Below are 27,495 nucleotides of genomic sequence, written 5' to 3'. Positions count from 1 at the left end.
CAGGACCTTTAAATTAAGAAGCAAGGTATAGTGGGTTTCTTAAAGTTCAAGGGAGTAATAGGAATTTGCTCCAACAAAATAGCCTAGGGAGTCTTTGCCTCAGTTCAGTATTCATTAGTACCTTTGGCAAGGGGTATTGTACTTTTATGTTTTCTTTGGGAAAAAAAAAAAAAAGACATTCCAGAAATGTATAGTTAGTAATTTTTAAAGTGCCATAAAACACAATACATATTAAAAGTTCACGGTTCCAGGAAAATAATAAAAAAGGGACAAGTTCATCTTTAACTGATATGCTGCTTGCAGAAATTGCCCTATCCCTGAGCACCAAGTGAAATAAATAATGCTACATTATCTATCGAGTTATCTTTTCCACTTTATTTCCCTCTGTTTGTCTTTTTTCTCATACCCTTCATGATATTTTTGAAAGCTAAGAGAAATATTTTTAATGACATAAAGGGGGTTTTGCCTCTCTGAGCCTCACTGTTGTTTTTTTTTTTAAAGATTTTTTATTTATTTATTTGACAGAGATAGAGACAGCCACCGAGAGAGGGAACACAAGCAGGGGGAGTGGGAGAGGAAGAAGCAGGCCCACAGCGGAGGAGCCTGATGTGGGGCTCGATCCCATAACGCCGGGATCACGCCCTGAGCTGAAGGCAGACGCCCAACCGCTGTGCCACCAAGGCGCCCCTGAGCCTCACTGTTTTGGAGTATAAAGTGGGCAAAATAATTCCAAACTGGGAGGATACATGGGATAATTGTGGACTTAGAGGAGGTGATGTCACACGATGATATCTTTAATTTTCACCACGATCAGAGATTTGAGGTATTTATCCTTACCTGTTAAATGAAGCTGGAATTACGATCCTTATTATGTAGTCAAAATCAGTTCACGATTTACTTAATCTTATGAGACTTACTTAGGAGCAAAGAGAACTAAACGAGAAAGTGAGGACACGTAACTGTCCTCCACTGGGGCGAGTGATTATGTTATTGGTGCTCTTTTTTATGTAAAACTCGGACTTTGTGTGTATTGTTTAGAACAGTCCTGAAGAACACAATGAGTGGAAGTTAATTTTCATTGAGTGCTATATTTAAGTGGGAGTCAGGTGATAAGGTTCTTTCTAGGTTCTCAATGTCTTCTACTGTAAAATGCGTCCTGCCTCCCTCATGGGACGACGTCATCATTACATTATATAATCTTTGTGCAAGAGATTATTTATTTCTTTTGACAAGAAACTTGTAAGTACCTTGCAAATGTGCCTCCCCTGTTTCGTAGAGCCTCGTGATGTGACCCAGGCCACCCTGTTGCTCGCTAAGCTCTCACTCTCCGCCTGCTCTTCCAACGGGCCCGGCTCTTTCCACCTTTGGACCCTGGCACACCAGTTCCTTCTGCCCAGAGTGCTCTTCCCTCTGATTTCACACAGTTGGTTCCATCTTGTCCCCAGCTTTCAGTTTCAACACGAGCCTTAGCAACACCCTGTCCAATCACCAAATCTAGAAATAACCACCATTCTCCATGACATTAATAGTTTTGATTCTTCTGCATAGAATGTGTCACTTTCCATCTTTTCTTGATTGTCCCTCCATTCAAATTGTCTTTTACCTGCACTAGAATATAAACTTTCTAAAAGCAGTATCTGGTTAGCTGTCATACCCCCTGCATCCAACTCATAGCAAGCAGTCACTCGATAAATATTTGCTGGATGGATAAAAGACAACAGATAATTTATGGTTGCTGCAGTATTATGAAATTTTCCTGGAAAACTTAATGAGCCCTTTCAATTCTAGGATACTGCTCTTCTATTGCACTTAATTTTATCTCTAAAACCTTCTTCTTTACTTAAATATATGTTCATGTGTCCCCATTTGCAGACATTGCCATCGGCTCACCCTTTGCAGGCAAGGATCAAAGAGGCCAAGTGCTCATTTACAACGGGAACAAGGATGGCTTAAACACCAAGCCTTCCCAAATTCTGCAGGGAGTGTGGGCCTCACAGACCATCCCTTCGGGCTTCGGCTTTACTCTAAGAGGAGACTCAGACATAGACAAGAATGATTACCCAGGTAAGGGTTTCTTTCCTCTCCCGCCAGAGAGCCCATTTCCTAGAAAGAAGCCCATTCCCAGGATGAATGCATCACGTGTAAGCTTTTCCCTCCTAAAGGCAAAGGCCCAGCTTAACCATGGATGGCCCAGGGCTTTTGTGCCTGATTCCTGAATGATTTTCACAAGCATTTAAAGGCAGATAAAATAAACCCTCCCTTTCCCACCAGGAGATGATGTTAGAAAGGCAAGATGGCTTTTGAAAAGTCACACTGGACGTATGACTTGTCAACTTTGCAGCCAAAGTTTTCATTTGAAACCCCTCAGTGAGGTCTTCTCCACTGATAAAGACCGCTTGCCTCAAAGCCAGCTCGAGCAACTTATTTCAACCCTGTCATTCTCACTCGAGCTCACAGTTCCTATTCATTAATTCATGAACTTCAACATTTCTGTCTTAAAGCTCCTGTTTTTGGAAGCGTAAAAACTTTCTCGCCATACTTTAGGTCTTTCAAAATAGACTGAATATTTCAGAGTGAAGCAAAAGCAACTGGTTCATAATAAAGATTGCAAACTCTTCTTTATTACTTAATTCATATTGAGGTCTCGTGGAAATTAGATAACAGCGAGATAATTCATGTTTTGTGTGTGCTGTAGGAAAACACAGTTTGTCTTAAAGGATTGTTTCAGTAATCCCAGGGTTTTTAGCAGAGAACATTAGACTTCTTGGTTTTATGGTTCAATTTTCACTCTTATGTTAGTTAAGATGGTTTCAATAAACACTTAGAAATCACTAATAGTTAACTGACAGCTTTAACTATTTATTAAAACCTTGTCTCTTTCTACCACCCTTCCCCTAATTGGGTATTTTCCATATGTAGGGTTTTTTTCTGGTTTGGGGCAATATTCCAATAAACTGACTGCCTAAATATACATCACTAATTTCATCCTTCCGCTTTTTCCTCCCCTCTGGGATTAGGCAAAAAGGATACTGCAACATATTCTCATATATTTGCCAGAAGTCTTTCACGGCACTAACATGGATGTTGTAGTGGGTTCAAAGCAGATTTAGTATTATATTGTATACAAATACCTTCCACATTTTCAAGAGCATCTAGTTAAGTTTATTTTCTTAGGTTATATTATACTGATCCAATCAATGAGGTTAGTGGGTTTTATTGGGGGGGGGGAGGGGTGTCATTCATAATATATTCTATTTTAAAGAATCCTCCCTTATGTGATTTTTTCCTAAAATACGTCTGGATGATTCATGAAATTTAACTCTTGGGTTGTAATTTTAGATAAACAGCTATTTTGGAAAGTTATTGCCAGTCATTATGCTTGTCATATTCTCACCTTAGTACCAGGGAACTTGACAGACAGGATGGCTGGACCTTCCTCCAGGTAAAGGAGATCAGGGATGTATCGGTCACACAGGCAGTTCATCAACTTCTTTTGAAGTCTCCTAAATAAAAGCCAGGAATGAGAGAAACATGAAACAACTTTTTTTTTCTCAAGGAATATTCCTTCTGGGGGTGGGCAGAGGATTGACAGGGTGGAGGAGCAGGAGAAAGAAAAGCTAAGTAGGTAAATGTTGGTAATTAGTCACCTCTTACTTATGTCTTTTATCCCTTTTAACAATCAGAAAAAAGTCATTTGAGGTCATTCGTTAACTTTACCTACTGAGGCTGATTCAATTTATACCAACCAATGCAGTTCAAGCCGTCTATCCATCTGTCTGTTAAGTGAATGATCTTTACTAAGGCAGGACCAATAATGCCACTAATTGAATTCTTATCCCTCAAGATCGTCTTGAGGCGTTCAGTGTATGGCTGTACCTCTGAGTAGACTTGGGTTCTGGTTCTAATTCTGCCTCTCAAATGGAAATATAGATGTCTGGTGATTCATGACCCTATAACATTTCTCTTGATCCTCATCTTTTCACGAAAGGATACCACTCAAAGAAGCCTCTTTATAGTGACACCAAGTCCCCAGAGACTTATGCAGAGGGAAACCACCTAACAGACGGGTAACTATATTTTGTTCACTAGAACAGTGGATTTGAAATTCACAGGCGTAATTCAGGAATTAGACATGTAACTTTCCTCATTATTCTATAAAGAAATTCCACTTGGCTTGTCTCAAGCCTCCATTTCCATTAAGGGGAAAACCTTAATCTCCCTATTTCAGATTCAGACTTAATCTCAGTTGAGTAAATGTTCATTTAGATTCAGAGCCCTCCCCTTCCTCCCTCTTTGGCCACTCTTTAAAGGAATGAGTAGCAAAGGGCGTGCCTGTTGTCCAGGGTTTGACAGAGAGGCGTGCACCCAAATGTGTCATCTGTTTTTACAAGCTTCTGCCTGAAGGATAACTCCGTCTTCCCTCTGATGTGTGCTCGCACTTCTTTGATTAACCCAATGGCCTATGTAGTGGGCACTGCTCAAAAGTCCCATGTGTCCTGGATCCTCATTCAATTTGGCCTCTTCGGGTCCACTCTCAGCATGTGCTTCTATGCCACGATTAGGACTCAAGATACTTGCAGGTTGGGTTTTCAGGTCTCTGAAATTTTTTTATCCCCCTAGATTATTCCTTTAGCCATTGCTAATTTTCCACCAAGGCATGTTATTACTCTAGCCCTAATGGGGTTGCAGTATCTTAGGTTTTGCCTGGGAAACAGCAGTCTTTTTTTTTTCTCCCCCTCAAGGTTATTGGGTGGCATGCTTTCCAAACTCTATGGTTCAGCTTATAAACTCTATGTCCTAGTGCCCAGTGGTCTGTCTTGTGATTTTTCCACACCAGTTCTTCCTGGAACTGAAAAAGAATTGCAGTTTTCTTTCTCTCTGGGGCCCTGTTCTTCCAGATCAAAATTACTCTGCTTTCAGATTATTGTGCCTTCTAGGAGTTTCAAAATCCACTTACCAGGCTGACTTTCTTCTAGGGTACATCTAGTCATCCTCCGGAAGCAGAGGTTCTTGATCTCAGCTGCACATCAGCATCACCTGGGGAACATTAAATAATCCATCTGCTCAGGTCACACTCCAAACTCAGAATGAGACTCTCCAGAGTCAGAATCTCTGGGTGATAGAACCCAGACCAGAGTAACATAGTGAAGTAACCTGGATGATGCCAGTACACTACCCAGCTGGGAATGAATGATCTAGAACATGTTCCCTCTTCAATGAACATCGAATTGACTGGGCGTCTCATTAGAGTACAGATCCTGATTCAGTAGGTCAAGGGAGTGGGAAAGATTCCCCCTCTCCAATCAGTTCCCAAGTTTTTTCCCTGCTGCTGGGCTCCACACTGCACCCTGAGTAGCAAGCTCTGAGGCACTGTGCAAGCCGGTCACCCGAGGACTCTGTTATTACAGGCTGAGTGCATGACACACCTTCAGGTATTTTGATTTATGGAGACTGAGATGGGCTTCGGGGATTTATATTCTTACCCAGGACCCTACTTTGAGAAACACAGCTCTACAATCTTTGTGCTCAGCTCCCCTGCCTACACTAGTATCATATGCAGGGTTCTCTTTTGGCAAGTACCTATTAGCTAAGCTCTGGCCTTCCATTTATTCTTTAGAAGGTTGTCAAACTAGCCCGAGGGGCTTCTCTCCAGATTTCCTCTGTGCGGTTACTGCCATTGGGATGCTTGGGCCTAATACATGCTCTGGCCTCATCTGGAAAAGTTAAGGAAGGCCCACTGAAAATATTTAATTTTTCATGCACTGCTCTACATTTCCTGGAAGTTACCTGTGCATTTAAAATGATGCCTCACTGACTTTCATTTAAAATATATTATCACATTTGTTAGGAATTACCCTACCTTAACCTGGCTTAAGCCATAAAGGGAGAGATTTATATTAAAGCTATAAGAATATCTCAAGGAAACCTAATGACAGGAACTCTGCCAGCCTCTGGAAGGGACTAATTGGGATCCAAGATTGTCAGGTTAGGACTTCTTTTCTTTCTCTCCCTTACTCTCATCTCTGCTTTTCTTTGCATGTCTGCTTCTCTCTCCCTCTCTCTCCCTACCCTCCCTCTCCCTCTCTTGCCCATATTTCTTTGAGCACATGGTAGTTTTTCAGCTCCAGAGTTTGCATATGGCAGTTTTACTCACTCAAAGAGACTGTCTACAATTTATCTCAGTCCCAAATCTTAAGGAAAGGAATCTTATAGGCTCTGAGGCAAAGGGTGACATTTTCCAAAGAAAGTACGAGTTGATTTGTGGACTTCGCAAGTATCCCAATAAATATCCACTATGATGCCCTGGCAAAACAAAACAAAATAAAATGGCCCTAGGAAATAAGAATTGTAGTAAGAAGTGAACAAAATAATTGAGAGGATAATATTTTGTTTTAAAAATTAAAATAATAAAAATAGTAATTAAATTATTCATCGATATTTTTATGTTTGTTCCTTTCACTTCAAAGTCCAAAAGAAAAATGAGAAATTCCTTCACTCAGTCAAAAATATGTATCAGTATTTACTACGTATTAGACATTGTGCTGGGAGGACTGTGGCAAGGCACACACAGTCACTACCTTCCCAGAGCTGACATTCTAGGTGAGAAAGACAGATAGTTAAATAATTACAGCAAAGTGTGAGCATTGTAATCCTGAAGTCTTTAAATGCAAAACTTTTTTTGGAGTATCATAACATCTGAAAAAATTTAAGCATGGTTGCTGAACATTGTGCTTATGAATTTTTAAAAAGTGTGTCATGAGAAAAGTATTGTTGGCCTTTGGAAATTTTGTAATTATTTGGTCTTCATTAAATCAATCAGCTAAGAAAAATGCATAAGCTCTGTAGCTCCTTATACAGGCACCTCCACTTCCCCTGAAAAACTTCTGGAAGCCAAACTACTATTATGATCAGGGTGACAAATTATGTACAGGTTGTACCCAGCCAAGGGGCAAGTGAGGACCAATTCATATACCAAGGGATTTCCTCCAAGCAGGAGGGGGCAGGGCCACCTTTTAAAATTCATACCCAGGCATTTGTCGGCTCTCAGTGGCCCTGTTCCAGGTCCTCCATTCTAAACAGATCAGAAACAAAATCCCCAAACTCCACTTTAACTACATGGTCACCTGAAAATTTTATGTGAAGACAAATGTACAAGTGAACAGTAGTTTGAAATTCTGCACTGAAATCCATCAAACCCCTTGGACCTGCTACTAAATGGAACACACTTGAAGAACTGTGGTTTCCCAAGTGATGGCTTCTGATGGGGTTATTTTCCCATTCCTGAGGTGAACACTTTTACCGCATTTTAGGCACCCCATGCTTAGCAGCTGTGTCTGCAAGCAGAGCTGAGCTGGCTTCCCCTGATCTACACCACCTGCCACCTACCCGCTTCTGGGCACGCTGCATGAAACCTACCTATGTTAATGGCTGGTACATATGTTGCCTTGTTGGTTAGATAGCAGCAAGTATTCTTTACATGTTTTTGATACAAGCCAGCTGTCTTTTGCAGGAAGAAAGAATAAGGTTGATTTTGATGTTTGATGTATATTTATTGTGAATTACAGCTGTTTCATCTCCCAGACTGACTAGAAATCAGATCACCTAGTACCTGAAATAATCAAAAGCACAGACATGTAAAAGGTGGTTTGATTTACATTTACTCTTTGTCCCATGATCTCTTCTGCAAGTTACAGATGTTCTGTATTTGAGCAGGACCAGACACTTAGTTTCCTTATCTTAGGGAAAAAGAATGCTACCAAAAAGCAGGCATGGGTCCAATTATATTGCTAACATTATTGCAATTACAGCAATTATTACTACTATGCTATCTACTGCATAGAAGATAAATGCAGTTCAGATCCACTGGAATATTATTTTTTTAATATTTCTCGTGCACACATACAGTCACACTTATATGTACATATGTGTGTATGCATATGTGGGGTTTTTTGTATGTGTATGTGTACCCAAGAGAGTTTGCAGGGTAAGGTTAGATGACACTCCACTTCCTTATTTTTGGGAAATATCAAACCAGTATAAAAATAACCTATTAAAGTTAGCAATGTGGCTGGGAAGAGGGGAAGGGAAATCAGACTGCCCAGATTAAGAGTCCCATCCATCACTGATCAGCTGTGTGGCAATGGACAAATTACTTGATTTCTGTGAGCTTCCATTTCCTTACTTGATATTATGGGGCTAATAATACTTCCTTCACTGGGTTATGTGTGTTTGCACTTTCTAAGTCAGGAAAAGATTTTTACAAAACGTTGTGAAATGGCTTAGAATGAAAAAGGAAATCTATTTGATTGACATGAGCAGAATCAAAGCTACTTTACTTCACAGACATATTGGGCCACCAAAAATGTTGAAAAGCTGCATTCTGGATTCTGGAGATGGATAAAATGGGTTTCATACTGGACTCACTGTTTTCTAGCTATATAAACATAAGACGATTTCCTAATCTCTCTTTAATCTCCTTATCTGTGAAATTAGATCTAGTAAGCTGGTATAAAGACAAAATGGCACTGTTTATATAATATGAAATGAGATGGTGTGTTTAAGTTAAAATGGGATTACAAAGGACATAGTTTAAAAAATAGCAGCTCTCCAATCAAGTTTTAAAACAAGACTATATTTTGGAGGTATTCTTTCCTTATGCACACTAGTTGACATTATTTTCTTTTGCTTATGTAATTTCCATGTCCCCCAATCTTAATTCACAACACCATATTTGCTTCTCCCACCCGAGGCAAACACCAATATTGGGACTCTGATGGGTTAAGACACACTCGTAAAATTCCTGTTGCTCGACCCTCCATAGAAGCTTCTAATAATCAGGAAGTTACTGCCCTGCTATGACATAGTTTCACCACTCACCCCATCCGACCTCCCACCCCTTACTGGGAGATGAGGCATAAGGGACTTCTCCCATTACTCACTGTGATTTACTGGGTCTCAAGAATGGAAAATGTTCTTCCTTCCTAAGCCCTTAGGCAATTGAGGGCATTTATTTTCATATAAATTGGACCTGAACTAGGTGATAACAATGGCAACTGAAAAGAAAGAACTAAGGTAATAATGTAAATGATCAACAGTCAAGATTTGGTGATGACTTGCCGTGATGGAAGGTAGAGGAGGTGGGGTGAGCAAGGAAGAGATGCTAAGGATGACTCTGGAATTTTGATCCAGAGTACCTGGGAAAAGTATGGTAGAATGGAGAGACATGGGGAGATTTCTTTATAGAAATAGAGATATTCTACTATAGAAATAATATTTGGAATAATTTTCCTAATATCAAGTTTAACCACTCAGTATTTGTTTCAATTTCTTACTGTGCATATTGTCATCACTACACATACAAAAATAGGAGTCTATAGTATATTCGGTTCTGGCACCAAAATTCTTTTTCCTATTTAAAATATGGATGTATTCAGGTTTCTGTGTTGGTGCTGATTGGAAAATGAGGGTTGGCCAGAGAAGTATCTTGTATACATTAATTGAGTGAAAGCATTTCAGAGAAGAAACAGCTGTGATAGTCAGAAATCCCTACAATTCAATGATCTAGCCTAATCCTGTTAAACATGATTGTATAACAAGACCATCTGCTAAATGCATAGCCCAGACATTGGAAGGTGGAGGAGGGGAAGTGCAGGTTTTGTTGAGGCGCAGAAATCTTGCAGGCAATAAAAACTGGGGGAAGACATGGGCTGAATGCCAAAACTACCATTGTCTTGTTCAGGCCCGTAATGTCTGATGATTATACCATGAAGCCAACTCATGCAATTACACCAAATGAAAAAAAAAAAAAAATGACCCATTATCTGTTCTAATAACTGCTGTGTGTGTGTGTGTGCCTGCGCGCGTGCACGTGCATGTGTGTGTGTGTGTGTGTGTAAGCCAACAACTGAGCAAGAAAGAACCTACACATAAGAAGAAATAAAAGGGTGGCTTTAACTAAGGGAATAATGCATAATCAAACCTTGAGCTCCTTGAAATTGATCTGAAGTTTAGTTGAACTAAATTCAAATCTTATAGTCAACATTTTTATTTCTACTTCTCCAACTGCTACTCAAGTTTTCCTGAAAAGGAAAACATTATGTTCCTTACTGAGCAAGATTTTCATAATTTCATTATAAACGCATTAGAAATTAGTGTATAACTTGTCATAAAATATCTTATGAATTAGATTAAATGGAATTAATTAAGTCAACTGACAGAGTGCCTGGACTTGAATCCAGATCATAAAGTGGAAGTAAAAGTGAATGGAGAGATAAAACCCAGGAGTTCTAGAACCATATCTCCCAAGATAATGTTCCTCTAGTAACTCAGCTCCTCTGGGCCTGACTTTCCTCCCCTGAATGTGACATGAATGTATGGAAAGCTTCTCCAAGGGTCTTTTTGAACTCCTTTCTCCTCTGATCCTATAATCCAAGATCTAGACTTACTGCCTTCCAGATAAAGACACTACCAAAAAAAGAGAACTGTAGGGCAATATCTCTGAAGAACATAGACACAAAAATCCCCAACAAAATATTAGCAAATTGAATCCAACAATACATTAGAAAAATCATTCACCATGATCAAGTGGGATTTATTTATGCAAGGGTGGTATAATATTCCCAAGTCAATTAAAGTAATATATCACATCAATAAGAGAAAGGATAAAAACCATTCCTAATCATTCCAATAAAAGCAGAAAAAGCATTTGACAAAGCATAACATCAATTCATGACGAAAACCCTAAACCAAGTAGTTTTAGAGAGAACATACTCAACATAATAAAGGCCATACATGAAAAACCCACAGCTAACATTATACTCAATGGTGAAAAACAGAGCCTTTCCCCTAAACTCAGGAACAAGACAGGATGTCCACCCTCACAACTTTAATTCAACACAGGACTGGAAATCCTAGCCACAGCAATCAGACAACAAAAAGAAATAAAAGGCATCCAAATTGGTAAGAAATAAGTAACACTGTCATTATTTGCAGATGACATTATATTATATATCAGAAAACACTAAAGACTCCGCCATTACTGCTAGAACTGATAAATGAATTCAGTAAAGTTTCAGAATACAAAATCAATGTGCAGAAATCTGTTGCATTTCTATACACTAATAATGAAGCAGCAGAAAGAGAAATTAAGAAAACAATCCTTTTTATAGTTGCACCAAAAATAATAAAATACCCAAGAATGAACTTAACCAAGAAGGTGAAAAGACTGTACTCTGAAAAACTATAAAACACTGATGAAAGAAATTGAAGATGACACAAAGTAATGGGAAGACATTCCATGCTCATGGATTGGAAGAACAGATATTGTTAAAATGTCCCTACTACCCAAAGCAGTCTACAAAGTTAATGCAATCCCTATCAAAATACCAACAGCATTTTTCACAGAAGTAGAAGAAATAATCTTAAAATTTTGTGATTCCATACAAATAATCTTAAAATTTGTATGGAACCATAAAAGACCCCCAATTGCCAAAACAATCTTGAAAAAGAAGAATAAGACTGGAGGTATCACAATCCTAGATATTAAGTTATACTACAAAGCTGTAGAAATCTAAACAGTTTTGGTACTGGGACAAAAATAGACACATAGGCCAATGGAACAGAATAGAGAGCCCAGAAATAAACCCATGATTTTATGGTCCATTAATCTTCAACAAAGGAGGCAAGAATATCCAATGGGAAAAAGACAGTCTTTTCAACAAATGGTGTTGAGAAAACTGAACACTTACATGGAAAAGAATGAAACTGGAGCACTGTCTGGTTTTTTTTTAAGATTTTTATTTATTTATTTGAGAGAGAGAATGAGTGGGGAGGAGGGGAAGAAGGAGAAGTGGATTCCCTGCTGAGCAGGGAGCCCAACGTGGGACTCAATCCCTAGGACCCTGTGATCATGACCTGAGTTGAAGGCAGACACATAACCTATTGAGCCACCCAGGCGCCCAACCGCAGCACTTTCTTACACCACACACAAAAATCAACTCAAAAGGGATCACAGACCTAAATGTGAGACCTGAAACCATAAAAATCCTAGAAGAGAGCATAGGCAGTCATTTCTCTGATCAGCCATAGCAATATTTTTCTAGATATGTCTCCTGAGGCAAGGGAAACAAAAGCAAAAATAAATTATTGGGACTACGTCAAACTAAAAGGCTTCTGCACTGCAAAGGAAACAATCAACAAAGCGAAAAGACAATATACTGAATGGGAGAAGATATTTACAAATTATACATCTGATAAAGGGTTAATATCCAAGATGTATAAAGAACTCCTACAACTCAACAGCAAAAAACAAATCCAATTAAAAATGGTCAGAAGACAGGAACAGAGATTTCTCCAAAGAGGCCATACATCTGGCCAACAGACAAAGATGCTCAATATCATTCATCGTCAGGGAAATGCAAATCAAAACCACAATGAGATATCACCTCACATCTATCAGAATATCTAAAATCAAAACACAAGAAACAACAAGTGTTAGTGAGGATGTGGACAATGAGGAACCCTCATGCATTGTTGGTGAGAATGCAAACTGGTACAGCCACTGGGGAAGCTTCTTCTAAAAATTAAAATTAGAATTACCATATGATCCCATAATTTCACTACTGGATATTTACCCAAAGAATATAAAAACACTAATTCAAAAAGACATATGCACCCTTATATTTACTGCAGCATTATTTACAATAGCCAAATTATAGAAGCAGCCCAGTGCCCATCAATAGATGAATGGATAAATAAGAAGTGGTATGTATATACAGTAGATTATTACTCAGCCATAAAAAGGAATGAAATCTTGTCATTTGCAAATACATGGATGGATCTAGAGAGTATAATGCTAAGTGAAATAAGTCAGTCACGGAAAGACAAATACCATATGATTTCACTCACATGTGGAATTTAGGAAACAAAACAAATGAGCAATGAGAAAAAGAAAGAAACCAAACAGACTCTTAAACTATAAAGAACAAACTAATGGTTACAAGAGTGGAGGCGGGTGGAGGGATGGGTGAAACAGGTAAAGGAGATTACGAGCACACTTATCATGATGAGCACTGAGTAATGAATAGAATTGTTGAATCACTGTGTTGTACACCTGACACTAATATAACACTGTATATTAAATATACTGGAATTAAAATAAAAAATAAAAAAAATTTAAAGAAAAAGGATGTTTCTTCTACCCATTCATTTATTCAATTTTTTATATCTGTATGAACTCATGGATATTTATTTTATTTTAAGGGCTATAATCCATTACTGTATTTGTTTATATTTGTTGCCTAATGTGTTCTATATTTGGCCATTGGGAACTCTTTCCAGTTCATTCCTATGTTCTTTTTAATATTTCCCATCCTTTTATGAGCATTTCCTTGCTTTATAACACCACATTATGCTCCAAGCTCATTTTGTATTTTCCCTCTCCAGCCCTGGAATCAACCATTCTTCAAAGAACTACAGTTTCTTTATTGAAGAACAATATTTAGAAATCAAGGTCTAGACACTAGATTTTATCATGGCAACTATGGCGTCAAGACGTGAATGCACTTCTATAGACTGCCATGTTGCCATATATTATAGCTATGTTGCAAACCATTAATATTACTTGAAATCAACAAATTACATTTTCATTATTCAGCCTATATTTTTTAAGTCAACATTTTTCATTTTAGTTGTCAACAACAGGTATTTGGGTAACATTAATATTATTCAGCTAATGTTGAGAACAGCCACCATTTTTCTTTATTTTTAAGGATGATAATTTTAGAATATTTACTGGTTATATGATATTTAAGAGACTGTACTTTGGAAATACAATTTTTTATTTTATTAAACAAATACTTATTAAGTATTTTTCACATACCTGGCACTCTTCTAGGTTTTGAGGATATAGCACTGAAATAAACAATGACCCTGCCTTCACGGGCCAGAGCTCAAATTCCATCTCTAACACTGGCTTACTATGTAAGCTTGACAAGTTATGTAACCTCCACAAGCCTCAGTCTTCATTGGTAAAATGGATATAACAATGCCTAGTAATAGTTCCTCCTTTAAAGGGAGGTTGTGGATGTTAAGTTAGATAATATATATAAGCAGTTAGCACTCTGAACAACATGTAGGAGCAATTATTAAATATTAGTTATAAATGACACACTGATACTATTTTGACATAATCCATGCCTTTAAGAAACAATGCAATCATGGAGATAATAAGGCATCCAACAATTAACTGTAGTACAAGATAGCATATGAGAAGTGTTTTAAGAGGTAAAAAATAATAATGAATGAGTGAAAAAGAGAAGTTTCTGCTAGCTGAGGTGTTCAAAGGAAGCTTCACAGGGGGAAATAACGGTTAAGCAAGGTCTTAAGATACAGGTATGATTTTAAGTGGTGATAAGGAGATAGCATTCCAGAAGAGGAACACAGCATGAGAAAGACTCACACAAGAAAAGGCAATTTTGGAAGTGATTTGGTTCAAACTGATAGGAGCAAAAATGGAGAGAGTCAATGAAAGGTAGTTTTGGGGCAGATAATGAAGGGCCTTGAATAGCATGTCAAATAATTGATACTTTCTTAGGAAAAGAATGGAAAAAAGAGATTGTGTTTTATATTTCAAAATGACACTTTTCCTTCAGTCATTAGCAACGAGCAGAATGAGCTGTAATGAAAAGGAAACTTGAGGGCAAAAGCCATTAAAGCATCCCTGGTGAAAGCAAGTGCACTGAACCAGGTGAGTACCGCAGTACCTCAGGGCAGCCTGGAGGTGTGTGGTAATACACAGACTGGGCCACCTTCAACCTGTTTGCACTCCCACAAGCAGTGAATGAAAGCTCCTACAGTTTCACAATCTCACCAGCGTTTGATGTTATCCGTGATCTGGGTTTGCGTCTTCCTAATAGGTAGATGTATAATGATATCTTGTTGTTTTGATTTGCATTTCCTTGGCGAACATCTTTACATATGCTCATTTGCCATCTGTATGTCTTCTTTGGCGAGGTGTCTGTTAAGGTCTTTGCCTCATTTTTTAATGGGGTTGTTTTATTAAGTTTTAAGGGTTCTTCATATATTTTGCATCACATCCTTTACCAGATGTATCTTTTGCAAATATTTTTTCCAGTTTGTGGCTTATCTTCTCAATCTCTTGACACTGTTTTTCACAAAGCGGAAGTTTTTAATTTTAATGTACCCTAGCTTATCATTCTTCCTTTCATGCTTTCATGGATCATGCCTTTCATGTTGTATCTAAAAAAGTCATCACCGTACCCCAGGTCATCTATGAGCTTTCTTCTATGCCATCTTATAGAAGTTTTATAGGTTTGTGTTTTACATGTAAGTCTGTGGTCTGAGTTAATTTTTGTGAAGTGTGTAAGGTCTATATCTAGGTTTATAGTGGGTTTTTGTTTTTTGCATTTGTATGTTTAGTTTGTCCAGCACCATCTGTTGAAGAGACTATCTTTGCTCCATTGTATAACCTTTGTACCTATGTCAAAGATCAGGTGACCATATTTATACGTGCGTATTTCTGGGTTCTCAATTCTGTTTCATTGATTTATTTGTTTATTCTTTCACCAGCACCATACTGTCTTGATTACAGTAAATTTATAGTAAGTCTTCAAGTAAGGTAGTGTCAGTTCTCCAACTTAGTTCTCCTTCAACATTGTATTGGCCATTTTACATCTTTTGCCTCTCAATATACACTTTAGATCAGTTTGCTGATAACCACGAAATAACTTGCTAAGATCTGGACTGGGATTGACTGAATCTATAGAGCAATGACATCTTAACAGTATTGACTCTTCCTATCCATGAACATGGAACATTGAGTTCATTGATATGTTTCATCAGAGTTTTTAAAATTTTCCTCATATAGACTTGCACATATTTTGCTAGATTTATTCCTAAGTATTTCATTTTGGGGGGTGGATGGTAATGTAAATAGTATTGTGCTTTTAATTTCAAATTCTACTTATTCATTGCTGGTATGAGACAATGATTGACTTTTGTATATTGGCCTTGTATCCTGCAACCTTGCTATAATTATTAGTTTCAGGAGTTCATTTGCTGATTCTTTTGGATTTTATACTTAGATGATCATGCCATCTGTGAACAAAGATAGTTTTATTCTTCTATTCCCAATCTATACCTTTTATTGCCTTACCTTGTCTTATTGCATTAGCTAGGATTTCTGTTATGATTTTAAAAAGCAGTGGTGAGAGGGGACATTGTTGTCGTGTTCCTAATCTTAATGGGATCCAAGCTTCAAATTTCTTACCATTAAGTATAATATTAGCTGTAGGTTTTTTAGTAGATATTCTTTATAAAGTTGAGGAAGTTCTCTATTCCTAGTTTACTCAGAGTTTTTGTCATGAATAAGTGAAAGATATTGTTGAATTCTTTTTCTGCATTTATCAGTATGATCGTGTGATTTTTTTCCCTGTAGCTTTTTGATGTAATGGATTACACTAATTGATTTTAAAATGTTGAATTAGCCTTGCATACCTAAATCACATTTGGTTGTGGTATACAATTTTTTTATACATTGTTGGATTCAATTTGCAAATATTTTGAAGATTTTTGCATCTATGCTCATGAGAGGTATTCACTCACAGTTCTCTTTCTTTTATTGTCTTTGTCTCATTTTGATAGTAGGGTACTGCTGGCATCATAAAATGAGGGTTTATTCCCTCTGCTTGCCTCTTTTGGAAGAGAATGTAGATAATTTATATAATTTCTTTCTTAAACCTTCAGTAGAATTCACAGGTGAATTCATCTATGAGGGCCTTGTGCTTTCTGTTTTGGAAAGTTATTGTCAATTCAATTTGTTTAATAGATATGGGCCTATTCCAATTACCTCTTTCTTCTTGTGTTAGTTTTGGCAGATCGTGTCTTTCAAGAAGTTGGTCCATTTCACCTATGTTATCAAATTTGTGGGCATAGAGTTATATTCCTTTATTATCCCTTTAATGTCTGTGGGATCTGTCCTAACATCCCTTCGTTCATTTATATTAGTAGTAATTTGTGTCCTCTATATTTTGTCTTAGTTAGCCAGGCTAGAAGCTTATTGATTATATTGATCTTTTCAAAGAACTAGCTCATAGCTCTGTTGATTTTCTCTATTGATTTTTTATTTCCAATTACATTGACTTCTGATCTAATTATTATTTCTTCTGCTTACTTTGGATTTAATTTGCTCTTCTTTTTCTACTTTCCTAAGGTGGAAACTTAGTTTATTTATTTTATATCTTTCTTCTTTTCTAATTCATGTATTTGATGGTATAAATTTCCCTCAAGGCTCTGCTTTCACTACATCCCACAAATTCTGGTAAGTTGTGTTCTCATTTTCATTTAACTTAAAATATTGTTTAATTTCTCTTGGGTTTTCTTCTTTGAGCCATTTGTTGTTTAGAAGTATGTCATTTAATCTCCTAATACTCTGGGATTTTCCAGCTATCTCTCTATTACCAATTTCTAGTTTCATTCCATTGTGGTCTGAGACCAAACATTGTATGACTTCCAGATTTTTAAATTTGCTAGAGTATGTTTCATGGCCCAGATAATGCCCTATCTTGGTCAATATTCCATATGAGCTTGAGAAAAATGTGCATTCTGTTGTTCTTAGACAAAGCAGTAACTGGATGTCAGTTATATCCAACTGATTGTTGATGTTGAGTTCAATTATGTCCTCGCTGATTTTCTGCCTGCTGGATCTGTTCATTTCTGATAGAGAGGTGTTGAAGTCTCCAACTCTAATAGTGGATTAATCTATTCTTCCTTGCATTTCGATTAGCTTTTGTCTCATATATTTTGACACTCTGTTAGGCACACGCATGTTAAGAATCATTATATCTTCTTGGAGAATTGGCTCCCTTTTCATTATATAATGCCCTTCTTTATTTCTGATAAATTTGCTTAGTCTGAAGTCTACTATGTCTGAAATTAATATACCTACTCCTTCTTCCTCTTGATTACTGTTACCATGGTATTTTTCTCCATCCACTTACTTTTATTCTATATGCATCTTTATATTTAAAGTGTGTGTCCTATAAATGACATATAGTTAGGCCTTGTTTTTTGAGCCTTTCTGACAATATCTGTATTTTAATTGGTGTGTTTAGGCCATTGAAGTTCAAAGTCATTATCGATAAAATAAGATTAAGTTCTATTATATTTGTTAGTACTTTCCATTGTTGCCTTTGTTCTTTATTCTTTTTTTTTTTTAAGATTTTATTTATTTATTTGACAGAGAGAGAGCCAGCGAGAGAGGGAACACAAGCAGGGCGAGTGGGAGAGGAAGAAGCAGGCTCCCATTGGAGGAGCCTGATGTGGGGCTCGATCCCAGAACGCTGGGATCACGCCCTGAGCCGAAGGCAGACGCTTAATGACTGAGCCACCCAGGCGCCCCCCTTTGTTCTTTATTCTTATTTTTGTCTTTCACTTTCTCTGCCTTTTGTGGTTTTAATTGAGCATTTTATATGATTCCATTTTTTTCTCCTTACTTAGAATATATTTCTTTTTTTATTAAGTGGTTGCTCCAGGGTTTGCAATATACTTTTATAACTAATCCAAGCCCACTGTCAAATAACACTGTAGCACTTCACATGTACTGCCAATACCTTATAAATAACAAAATAATCCTAATTCTTCCTTTCTATTCCTTGTATCAATGCTGCCATATATTTATATGATACACACATACAGACACACACTATGTGTAAATAAAATGTACATATATACTAAGTGTTAGTTATATATACACATAGTCACATACAGTGCTGCTATTATTTTGCTGTTACATGTTAGATCAATTTAGGATAAGAAAAATAAGATTTTTTATTTTATTTTCACTTATTCTTTCTCCATCACTTCATTTCTTTATGTGGATCCAAGTTTTTGACTTACATCATTTCCTCCTCTCTAAAGAACGTCTTTTTAACATATTTTGAAGGTAGTACTATTGTCAATAAATTCCCTCAATTTTTGTTTGCCTGAGAAGGCCTTTGTTTTTCCTTCACTTCTGAAGGGTAATTTTGCAGGGTTTTTTTTTTTTCTCTTAACATGTCAAGTATTTTACTTCATTCTCTTCTTGTTTGCATGGTTTCTGGAGAAAAGTTGGATGTAATGCTATCTTTTCTCCTCTATAAGTAAGGTATTTTTCCCCTCTGGCTTCTTTCAGAATTTTTTTTTCTTTATTTTCCTTTTTTTCTTTTTTCTTTCTGTAGTTACATAGGTGTAATTATTTCGCCACTTATCCTTTTTAGTGTTCTCTGAGCTTCCTGGGTCTTGGTTTGGTATCTGACATTAATTTCAAGAAAGTATTCACTATTATTTGAACATTTCTTCTGTTCCTTTCTTTTTTCTCTTTCTGGTATTCCCATTATGCATACGTTACACCTATTGTAGTTGTCCCACAGTCCTTGGATATTCTGTTCTGTTTTTTGTTTTGTTTTGTTTTGTTTTTCCAGTTTTCTTTCTCTTTGCTTCTTAGTTTGGGAGGTTTCTATTGATATACCTTTTAGCTCAGGTATCTTTCCTCTGCTGTGTGCAGGTTACTAATAAGTTCATCAGAGATATTCTTCATTTCTGTTACAGTGTTTCTGATCTCTATCATTTCTTTTGGTTCTTAGAATTTCCCTCTTTCTGCTTACCTTGAACATCTGTTCTTGTATGCTATTTTTTTTTTTTTGGTAGGGTGTCTATTTTATCCATTAGAGCCCTTAGAGTATTAATCATAGTTGTTTTAAATTCCAAGTCTGATAATTCCAACATCCCTGCCGTGTCTGAGTCTGGTCCTCATGCTTGTTCTCTCTCTTCCTACCATATATTTTTGGCCTTTTAGTTACACCTTGTAATATTATGATAACTGAGCATGATATACTGAATAAAAGGAACTGCTATAAAAAGGCCTTAGCAAGGTGGTGGGTGGTGTTGGGGGGAGGAGAAGTGTTTTATACTCTTCTGAGCAGGTCTCAGTGTTTTAGTGAGCCTATGCCTCTGGGCTGTGAACTTTATACATGCTTCTTAGTCCCCCTCTTTCTATTGGGCTGGATGTCAAGAGTGGGCTGGAGTCAGTATTTCTCATCCCCCAGGTCAGTTAGAACTTGGTAGACACCCAGGAGGGGAAACTCACGAAAGAATGCCTTTCCCCAACCCTCTTCCCCACCCCACCCTCCAGTGTCATCCCCACTGAGTCTCCAGCACTTCATCAACTATTCTTCAGGTTTCTGCCTCCAGCGCTGGCTCCCAAGGAAGCTGCTGCTCCGGGAAGGGGCTCACTGTATTTGCCTGTCAGTTCCTCCCATTTGGAGCCGCAGTTTGCCCTGTGACCTCACTTCTCCTAGGGATCTAGGAAGAGCTGTTGGGTTTTTTTTCAGTTTGTTCAGCTTTGTACTTGTTGTTAAGATGGAGTGGTGACTTCCAAGCTTCTCCTGCACTGGACCAGAAACGGAAGTCTGTCAGTTTAACTTTGAACTAACTCCCTTCCAAACACTCAATCATAGAAGCTTGTTTCTTTGTGAAACCCAAGGCAACAATAAATACGACAGGATATCATTTATACTGGATCTTACTTGTAAAGATATAGTTAATAAAAACTTGATGCCTTGCCATGGTCCCTTTTGGGGGGTGGGGGCAGGATGTGGAGGAGTGGGAGGAAGTTCTCCTGGACTTAGAACCTCTGCATTATTTCTGACCTCCCACTGCATGTGTTTTCTGTAAGTCATTTTTAATGTATTAATATGTGATTTAAAAGCCATATTTTAGAGCAATTCACTTGAAGCATCCCTTCTGTCTCTGTACATCCTGGACATTCTCCCGGGAGTTCACTTCCCACTTATGACCTCAGTTCAAATGTCACTTCCTTAGGAAGTCTTCTCTGACTGTTGTCCTTTCTCTAAAAACATTTATCTCAGATTGAAATTACACATTTGTGTGATTATTTGATAAATATCTATTTCACCCCAATAGACTGGACACTGTATTAGGTAAGGTCAAGCACTAGATTTGGTTTTGCTCACTATGGAATCACTTGTGCCCAAAGCAGTGACTGGCACTGAACGCACGTAGTAAATACGTGTTGAATTGATGAATGTGGATGAATGAATGAATGAATGAATGAACGAATGAACTAATTTCCTCACAGCCACACACCTTGGCAGATAAACTGTTGCTCTCCTCTCCTATTACCTGGCTACTCTCTTCCAGCTCTACTTAAGTCCAGTAAACTATCTTATTCCTGTGCAGAATGAGAATGGAAATGTAAGCAGAGATGATGATGCCCTTTAAAATAAACTGACATCTTCTCCTGGGATCATGGGTAGTTCGATTCAAGTGGTGCACTCATTCTTGACAAACAGAACCCTTGACCCTAGCTCTGTATTCACTGGACACTTAAATGTCAATTGCTGTTCACACTGCTAAACCAGGAGAACCAGTAGCCAGTGTGATAGAAACATCACCCAACTGGAGTCAGGGGACCCATATTCTCACTTCTTCACCCATCATTATCACCTCTGTAGGCTTGGACATATCACTTACATCTCCTAACCTCAGCTTCTCTACCCTCAAGACTGTTGTGAAGGCAGATTCCACACCATAAAGAACTCTACATAGTCGATTGGTGTTATTTCTTAACACCACCCATCAAATGGAGGTGGGAAGGTTCAGAACCTCACTCTAAGGCAGAGATACAGGCTCTTTGAGCCAGACTTGTGCCTGTGCCTTAAGGTGATGACTCAGGTAACATATGCCTAAAGCCTCCTACAAGAGAAGGGATGAGGCATTTTCAAAATAACTAACTGAACAAAATCCTTCTTAGTACTTCGTCTTTGCAAACATTGCTCATGTGATGCTCTTCTTTCTATATGGCCATGATTTTATATTTTCTTCTTGACATTTTCCTGTGATGACATTATTAATAGCTGGTTTCCTAAAAACTACCAACCCTAACAGAAATTCATGACAGCGTGAGTGTACGACAGAAAGCTCAAGGTCCGGCCAGCCCTCAGGCTAAATTGTAAAGTAGGTGAAGCTCATTGGGAGAATCCTCAGCCCTTCTCATCCCAGCTTCCTTTTCCTTCTGTCCCCGATGACTCCTCTATGCCAGCTGCAGAAACAGATACTCTTTCCTCCTTTTCTCAAATGTGTGGTGGGGAAAGATCTAATATCCTTATTCTTATCAAGACCTTAGTGACCTGGGGAAGTAGGTCCCACCCAGGAACTCTGACCTGGGGAAGTAGGTCACACCCAGGAACTCTGATGGTGGGAGAGGGGGTTACTGGTCTACATTTTTAACAAGTGCCCTTGAAAAGATGGCTGGTAGACTATAAAGGCCTCAAGGGCAAGGGGTGTATCTGCTCGCCCTCTGCCTGTGCCTTAATCTTTGGAATCTTTGGAACCTAGAATAGGTCTTCGGTTATGGTGGGTGCTCAGCAAGGAATCTGAATGAGGGAACTACTGCATTCAGTGTTCTTCTCCTCTCCTGCTTCCCTTGCAACTCTATAAATGTGTATTTGAGTGTGTCAGTCTGCTATGGATGCCATTACAAAGTACCACACACTGGGTGGCTCAAACAACAGAAATCTATCTTCTCATGGTTCTGGAGGCTACAAGTCCACGATCAAGATGTGGGTAGGGTTCCTTTCTTCTGAGGCCTCTCTCCTTGGCCATCTTCTCTTTGTGTCCTCACATGACCTTCCCTTTCAGTGTGCCTGTCCCAGTCCTATCAGATTAGGGCCCACCCCCGTGACCTCATTTTAATTTAATTACTTCTTTAAAGACCCTCTCTCCAAATACAATCACATTCTGAGGTACTGGGGGTTAGGACTTCAACATATAAACTCTGGGAGAAGGGACACAATTCAGTCCCTAACACTTAACAAACTTGTAAAGTCCCACAAGGTTTTAATCCTAAGCTTTTATCTATCAGGCTGGAAGTGGGGCAAGTGTTTCTTCGTGAGATACCAAGCTCTTCTGGAGACCTGAAATCATTCCCAATAGGCAGCCACTTATAAATGGAACTGTTCCTAAAGAAACAGATTTTTCTCCAAACTTTTAGCAACTGACTTGACAGCACACTTATTGGAAGTGTGGCCACGCCAAGGATAAAGTGAAATGTCTTTCATTCGGTGACACGGAATGCAACTAGTAAAGCATCAAGCAATACCCGAGGGAAAAAGGTGATTCTTGCAGCCACAGGATGCCAATAACGTTTGGAAAACTGTTTTCCTAAGGCGGCGGACTCATCAGTTGATATTTCACTCTTATTTTGTGTGGGATTTTTAAAAAAGGAAAATAAATTCTCAGTAAATTAGAATGTTGCAACCTAAGACTGCATTCCAACTCATAAATGTTTTTCTTCAGAGTTCATTTGGAAGCATTTCAGACAGATTGTTAGGATTATTACTTTCTGGGATAAAACCATGTTTTTTTTTTCAGGCATTTCTTCCTCAACTCATAACCTTCCTCTCAGTAATATTTTGCATGTTGCAATAAAAAAGCAAGGAAGAAAGGCGGCCTCTGTCTATTTTTAGATTAACGCATTTGCCAAACTCAAGGAGACTTATCTAAATGCCTGCTTCCCACAGACATGAGCTGTTTCTCTGGTGCCAAACACTTAAGCCAATTTCATAACCTACTTACAAGTCAACATTGCCATATTTACTCACCACCTTTAACCCCATCGTTTTGTACATCATCTTTAATCCCACCATTTCTCTGAAGAGCATCCTTGTAGGAAAATGAGTGCAGCTCGGGTGGGTCCAGGTGAACAATTCTGCTGGACAATCACCATTTGTCTTGAAAATGCTTGTCTGCTGTGGGGAGGGCTGAGCAGAGATGGTGCCTGGATGGTAAGGAGAAGGGCCTGGAGGGGATACTGTGAACTGTGAGCACCAGTAACGCTAAGACAGGAGCCAGAAGTCTTTGGATCATGAGCTCAGGCAGCTGAGTCATGAAGGTACAGGTCTGAGGCCCAAGTCTGGGTAAGCCAGGGAGAAAGCCAGACACTGGCGGTCCCATCATGGCGGCAAGAGGAGAGGCAAACTCAGCAGAAGCAAGGCTCACTAACAGGCACAGGGGAGTCCTGGGCCAGAACAGGGCAAAGAAGGCACAGTCATGCAGCCCCAACCAATTCTGCAGAGCTCGTGCTTTTCTTGAACAACGAGAACCTTGAAGATTTTGCCAGACATTTGGCAGAGAACAGCAACCTGTCCAGAGTCATTAGGAAACCAGTGGCAAAGTGAACTGGAATTTAGAATTCCCGATTTTTTACCCTCCATTCAGTAATTTTCCACTTGAAATAAAACACTGCTTTAAAAGAGGGCTTCAAAGATGTTAGATTCAACAAGAGAGTTTACAAATCAAAACTGGCCTGTAGATACACACACAAAAAAATTGTACACATGTGTTTCTAGCGACTTTCCCAAAACTGGAAACAACTCAAGTGTCCGCTAGCCAGGGACAGACAGACCGTGGGCCATCCACACAGTGGAACACTCCTCAGCAAGAAAAAGGAGTGAACTCATGACACAACCAACATGGTGGATGACTCTCAGATGCTCTGAGCTAAATGAGGGAAGGCAGACCCAAAAGGCTACATACCATAAGCTTCCATTTCTTTGACATTCTGCAAAACAGATTAGTGCATGCCAGGGCTGGGGGTGGGGCGGGTTTGATGACAGGCAGCATAGATGACATTTTCTTGATCATGGTGGCTGAATGCATGGATCAAAGCTCTTAGAACAGAATACTAAACGGTTGCAAATTACTGTATGTATAATATAGTTAATTTTTAAAATTTTTAAAGAGAGGAAAAAAATGGCCTGTAGACGTGCTTCTGGGAAGCAGCATGGTAAAATAGGAAAGTGTGTTGGCTCTGCCACCAGACTGCCTGAATTTAAACTTGGCCTTGTCCCGTACTCTATTTAACTTCTCTGTATCTCATTTTCCTCATTTTAAAATGGGAATAATTAAAGTATGCACCTCGTGGGATTATCATAACAAAGGAATTTGTATATTCAAAGTGTTTAGAAAGCTAGCTTTTGTCTGACACATGTCTGCACAATTGTCCAACAGAGCCTCAAGACAAATTCCTAGAAGTGCAGATACCAGGACAAAAGTTTGCATTGTCAGACTGATTGGAAAACTGCCTTCCAAGAAAATCGTGCCCATTTACCCTCCCTCACAGAGACAGCATGAGTTCTCAGTCCTTTGCTCTCCACTCAACACTGCCTGTACAAATCCTTCATCTCTTCCCATGGAAAGGTCAAAAATGGTATCTCATTGTTCCTTTCATTTGGATTTCTTTACTGACTAATGAGGCTGAACGTCTATTTATATATTTATTGGTCATAGCTATTTATTTTTATGTGAATTGCCTCTTTACATCCTTTTTATTAGAATGTTTATAGTTGTATTATTAATTTGTGTGGGTTCAGTATGAATTAGGGTTAATAATAATTAATATTTATTTTTTTACTCCATGCCAGACATTCTTGCAAGCATCGAAAAATACTCACATTTGATCAGGCATATACATTATAAACATCTTCGTCTGTTTCTTTCATTTCTCTTTGGGCCCTGCTTTGACTTTTTGCAAAAGAATTTACACTTAAAAATTCCTTTGTGATTTCCGCATTGTCAGTCACGTTTAAGGAGGCCTTCTGTCTTGAGTAATTGTCATCTTTTTATACAACTATTAGCTGTACTTCCCCATGTTTCTCAATTGTTTGGAAGTTCTTTATGGCAATTCTCATTGTCTAGGATTATTTTAAAATAGTAAATGTTTCTTAATTCCAAAATATAAAAGGAGGGCTCTGATGGCATTTTCGGCCCCAGACATAAGCATTAGTACATTTTTCAACAAGATGAGAGAGTAGGAAGGAAAAGTAAGAAGGTAGCAGGTAAGAAGGCTCACATCTTATGAAATGAAGGTGCTTGGATGGCCAAAGAGACTTCCACTAAAGGATTCTGGGTAATCCTTTAGGGCATTACTGTCACCCCTCTTCTTGCTGTCTCCCCTCCTATCGACCCCCCCCAACCCCTAGGAAGCTTCCACTCCCTCCTGCCCACCTATGCCCACACTCAATAAAGCTGATGTTTTCACACAGAACTTCTTCATCTCTAAAATTTCCTTCGAGGTTAATCAAATCAGACTCTATAGTCCAAGTACCACTTTAAAAGTTTGGCCCTTTTCTTCTTCCTCATTTAATAATAATAATTTTGGAGAAATAAAATACAGAATGGAGGTGTAATACATCTCCTATGACCTTTCACATTTAGGGTTATTTTTTCTTGCCAAGTGATCCTGCATTCATGCTAATGTTCCCCTTTTGAATCCTTAAAAGTACGCAGTTGTTTCATCAAAAGCCAAAAGGAAAATAAACTGTTTCTCAGGCAAAGTGAAGTGATATCAAAGGGCTCCAGCATTTTGGGAATAATTTTAGATTAAGGGGAAAGAATGGATTTTAGTCACCAGTTATTTCTTCAAGAAAAAAAATAGCTGTGTCTTGTATAAAGAAAGGCAAAATTTTTTGTTTTCAGAATCTGCCTTTAAGAAGTTTCTAAAAGATAATTGTCTTTCTCTGCTTGACTTATTTCACTTAGCATTATCTCCTCCAGTGCCGTCCATGTTGCAGCAAATTGAGAATTCCTTCTTTCTGATAGCTGAGTAATATTCCATTGTATATATGGACCACAGCTTCTTAATCCAGTCATCTGTTGAAGGGCATCTCGGCTCCTTCCATGATTTGGCTATTGTGGACAATGCAGCTATGAACATTGGGGTGCATATGGCCCTTCTCTTTACTACGTCTGTATCTTTGGGGTAAACACCCAGTAGTGCAATGGCTGGGTCATAGGGTAGTTCAATTTTTAACTTTTTAAGGGACCTCCACACTGTTTTCCAGAGTGGCTGTACCAACTTGCATTCCCACCAACAATGTAGGAGGGATCCCCTTTCTCCACATCCTCTCCAACAATTGTTGTTTCTTGCCTTGTCTATCTTTGCCATTCTAACTGGCGTAAGGTGGTATCTCAGTGTGGTTTTGATTTGAATTTCCCTGATGGCTAATGATTTTGAACATTTTTTCATGTGTCTGTTAGCCATTTGTATGTCTTCATTGGAAAAGTGTCTGTTCATATCTTCTGCCCATTTTATGATTTGTTTATTTGTTTCTCGTGTATTGAGTTTGAGAAGTTCTTTGTAGATCTTGGATACCAGTCCTTTATCTGTGGTGTCCTTTGCAAATATATTCTCCCATTCCGTGGGCTGTCTCTTAGTTTTTTTGACTGTTTCCTTGGCTGTGCAGAAGCTCTTTATCCTGATAAAGTCCCATAAGTTCATTTTATCTTTTATTTCTCTTGCCTTTGGCGATGTGTCGTGAAAAAGGTTGCTCTGGCCGATGTCATAGAAGTTGTTGCCTATGTTCTCCTCTAGAATTTTGATGGATTCCTGTCTCACATTGAGGTCTTTCATCCATTTGG

General features: G+C 38.4%; 1 protein-coding gene across 2 annotated transcripts in view; it reads left to right on the top strand.

Annotated features, from left to right (window-relative positions):
- ITGA8 (integrin subunit alpha 8) overlaps positions 1–27,495 on the top strand; it is a 179,765-nt gene that overhangs the window by 66,949 nt on the left and 85,321 nt on the right. For both annotated transcript variants that reach the window (XM_034643803.1, XM_002926627.4), the window contains exon 13: positions 1,873–2,064. In XM_034643803.1, coding sequence (XP_034499694.1) covers positions 1,873–2,064 — 192 coding nt within the window. The remainder of the gene's footprint in view (positions 1–1,872; positions 2,065–27,495) is intronic.

This window comes from Ailuropoda melanoleuca, chromosome 15, assembly GCF_002007445.2.
Source record: "Ailuropoda melanoleuca isolate Jingjing chromosome 15, ASM200744v2, whole genome shotgun sequence".
NCBI classification, from domain to species: Eukaryota; Metazoa; Chordata; class Mammalia; order Carnivora; family Ursidae; genus Ailuropoda; species Ailuropoda melanoleuca.
The sequence above is the reverse complement of the archived record's forward strand: the minus strand, read 5'-3'. Positions and strand labels throughout refer to the sequence as shown.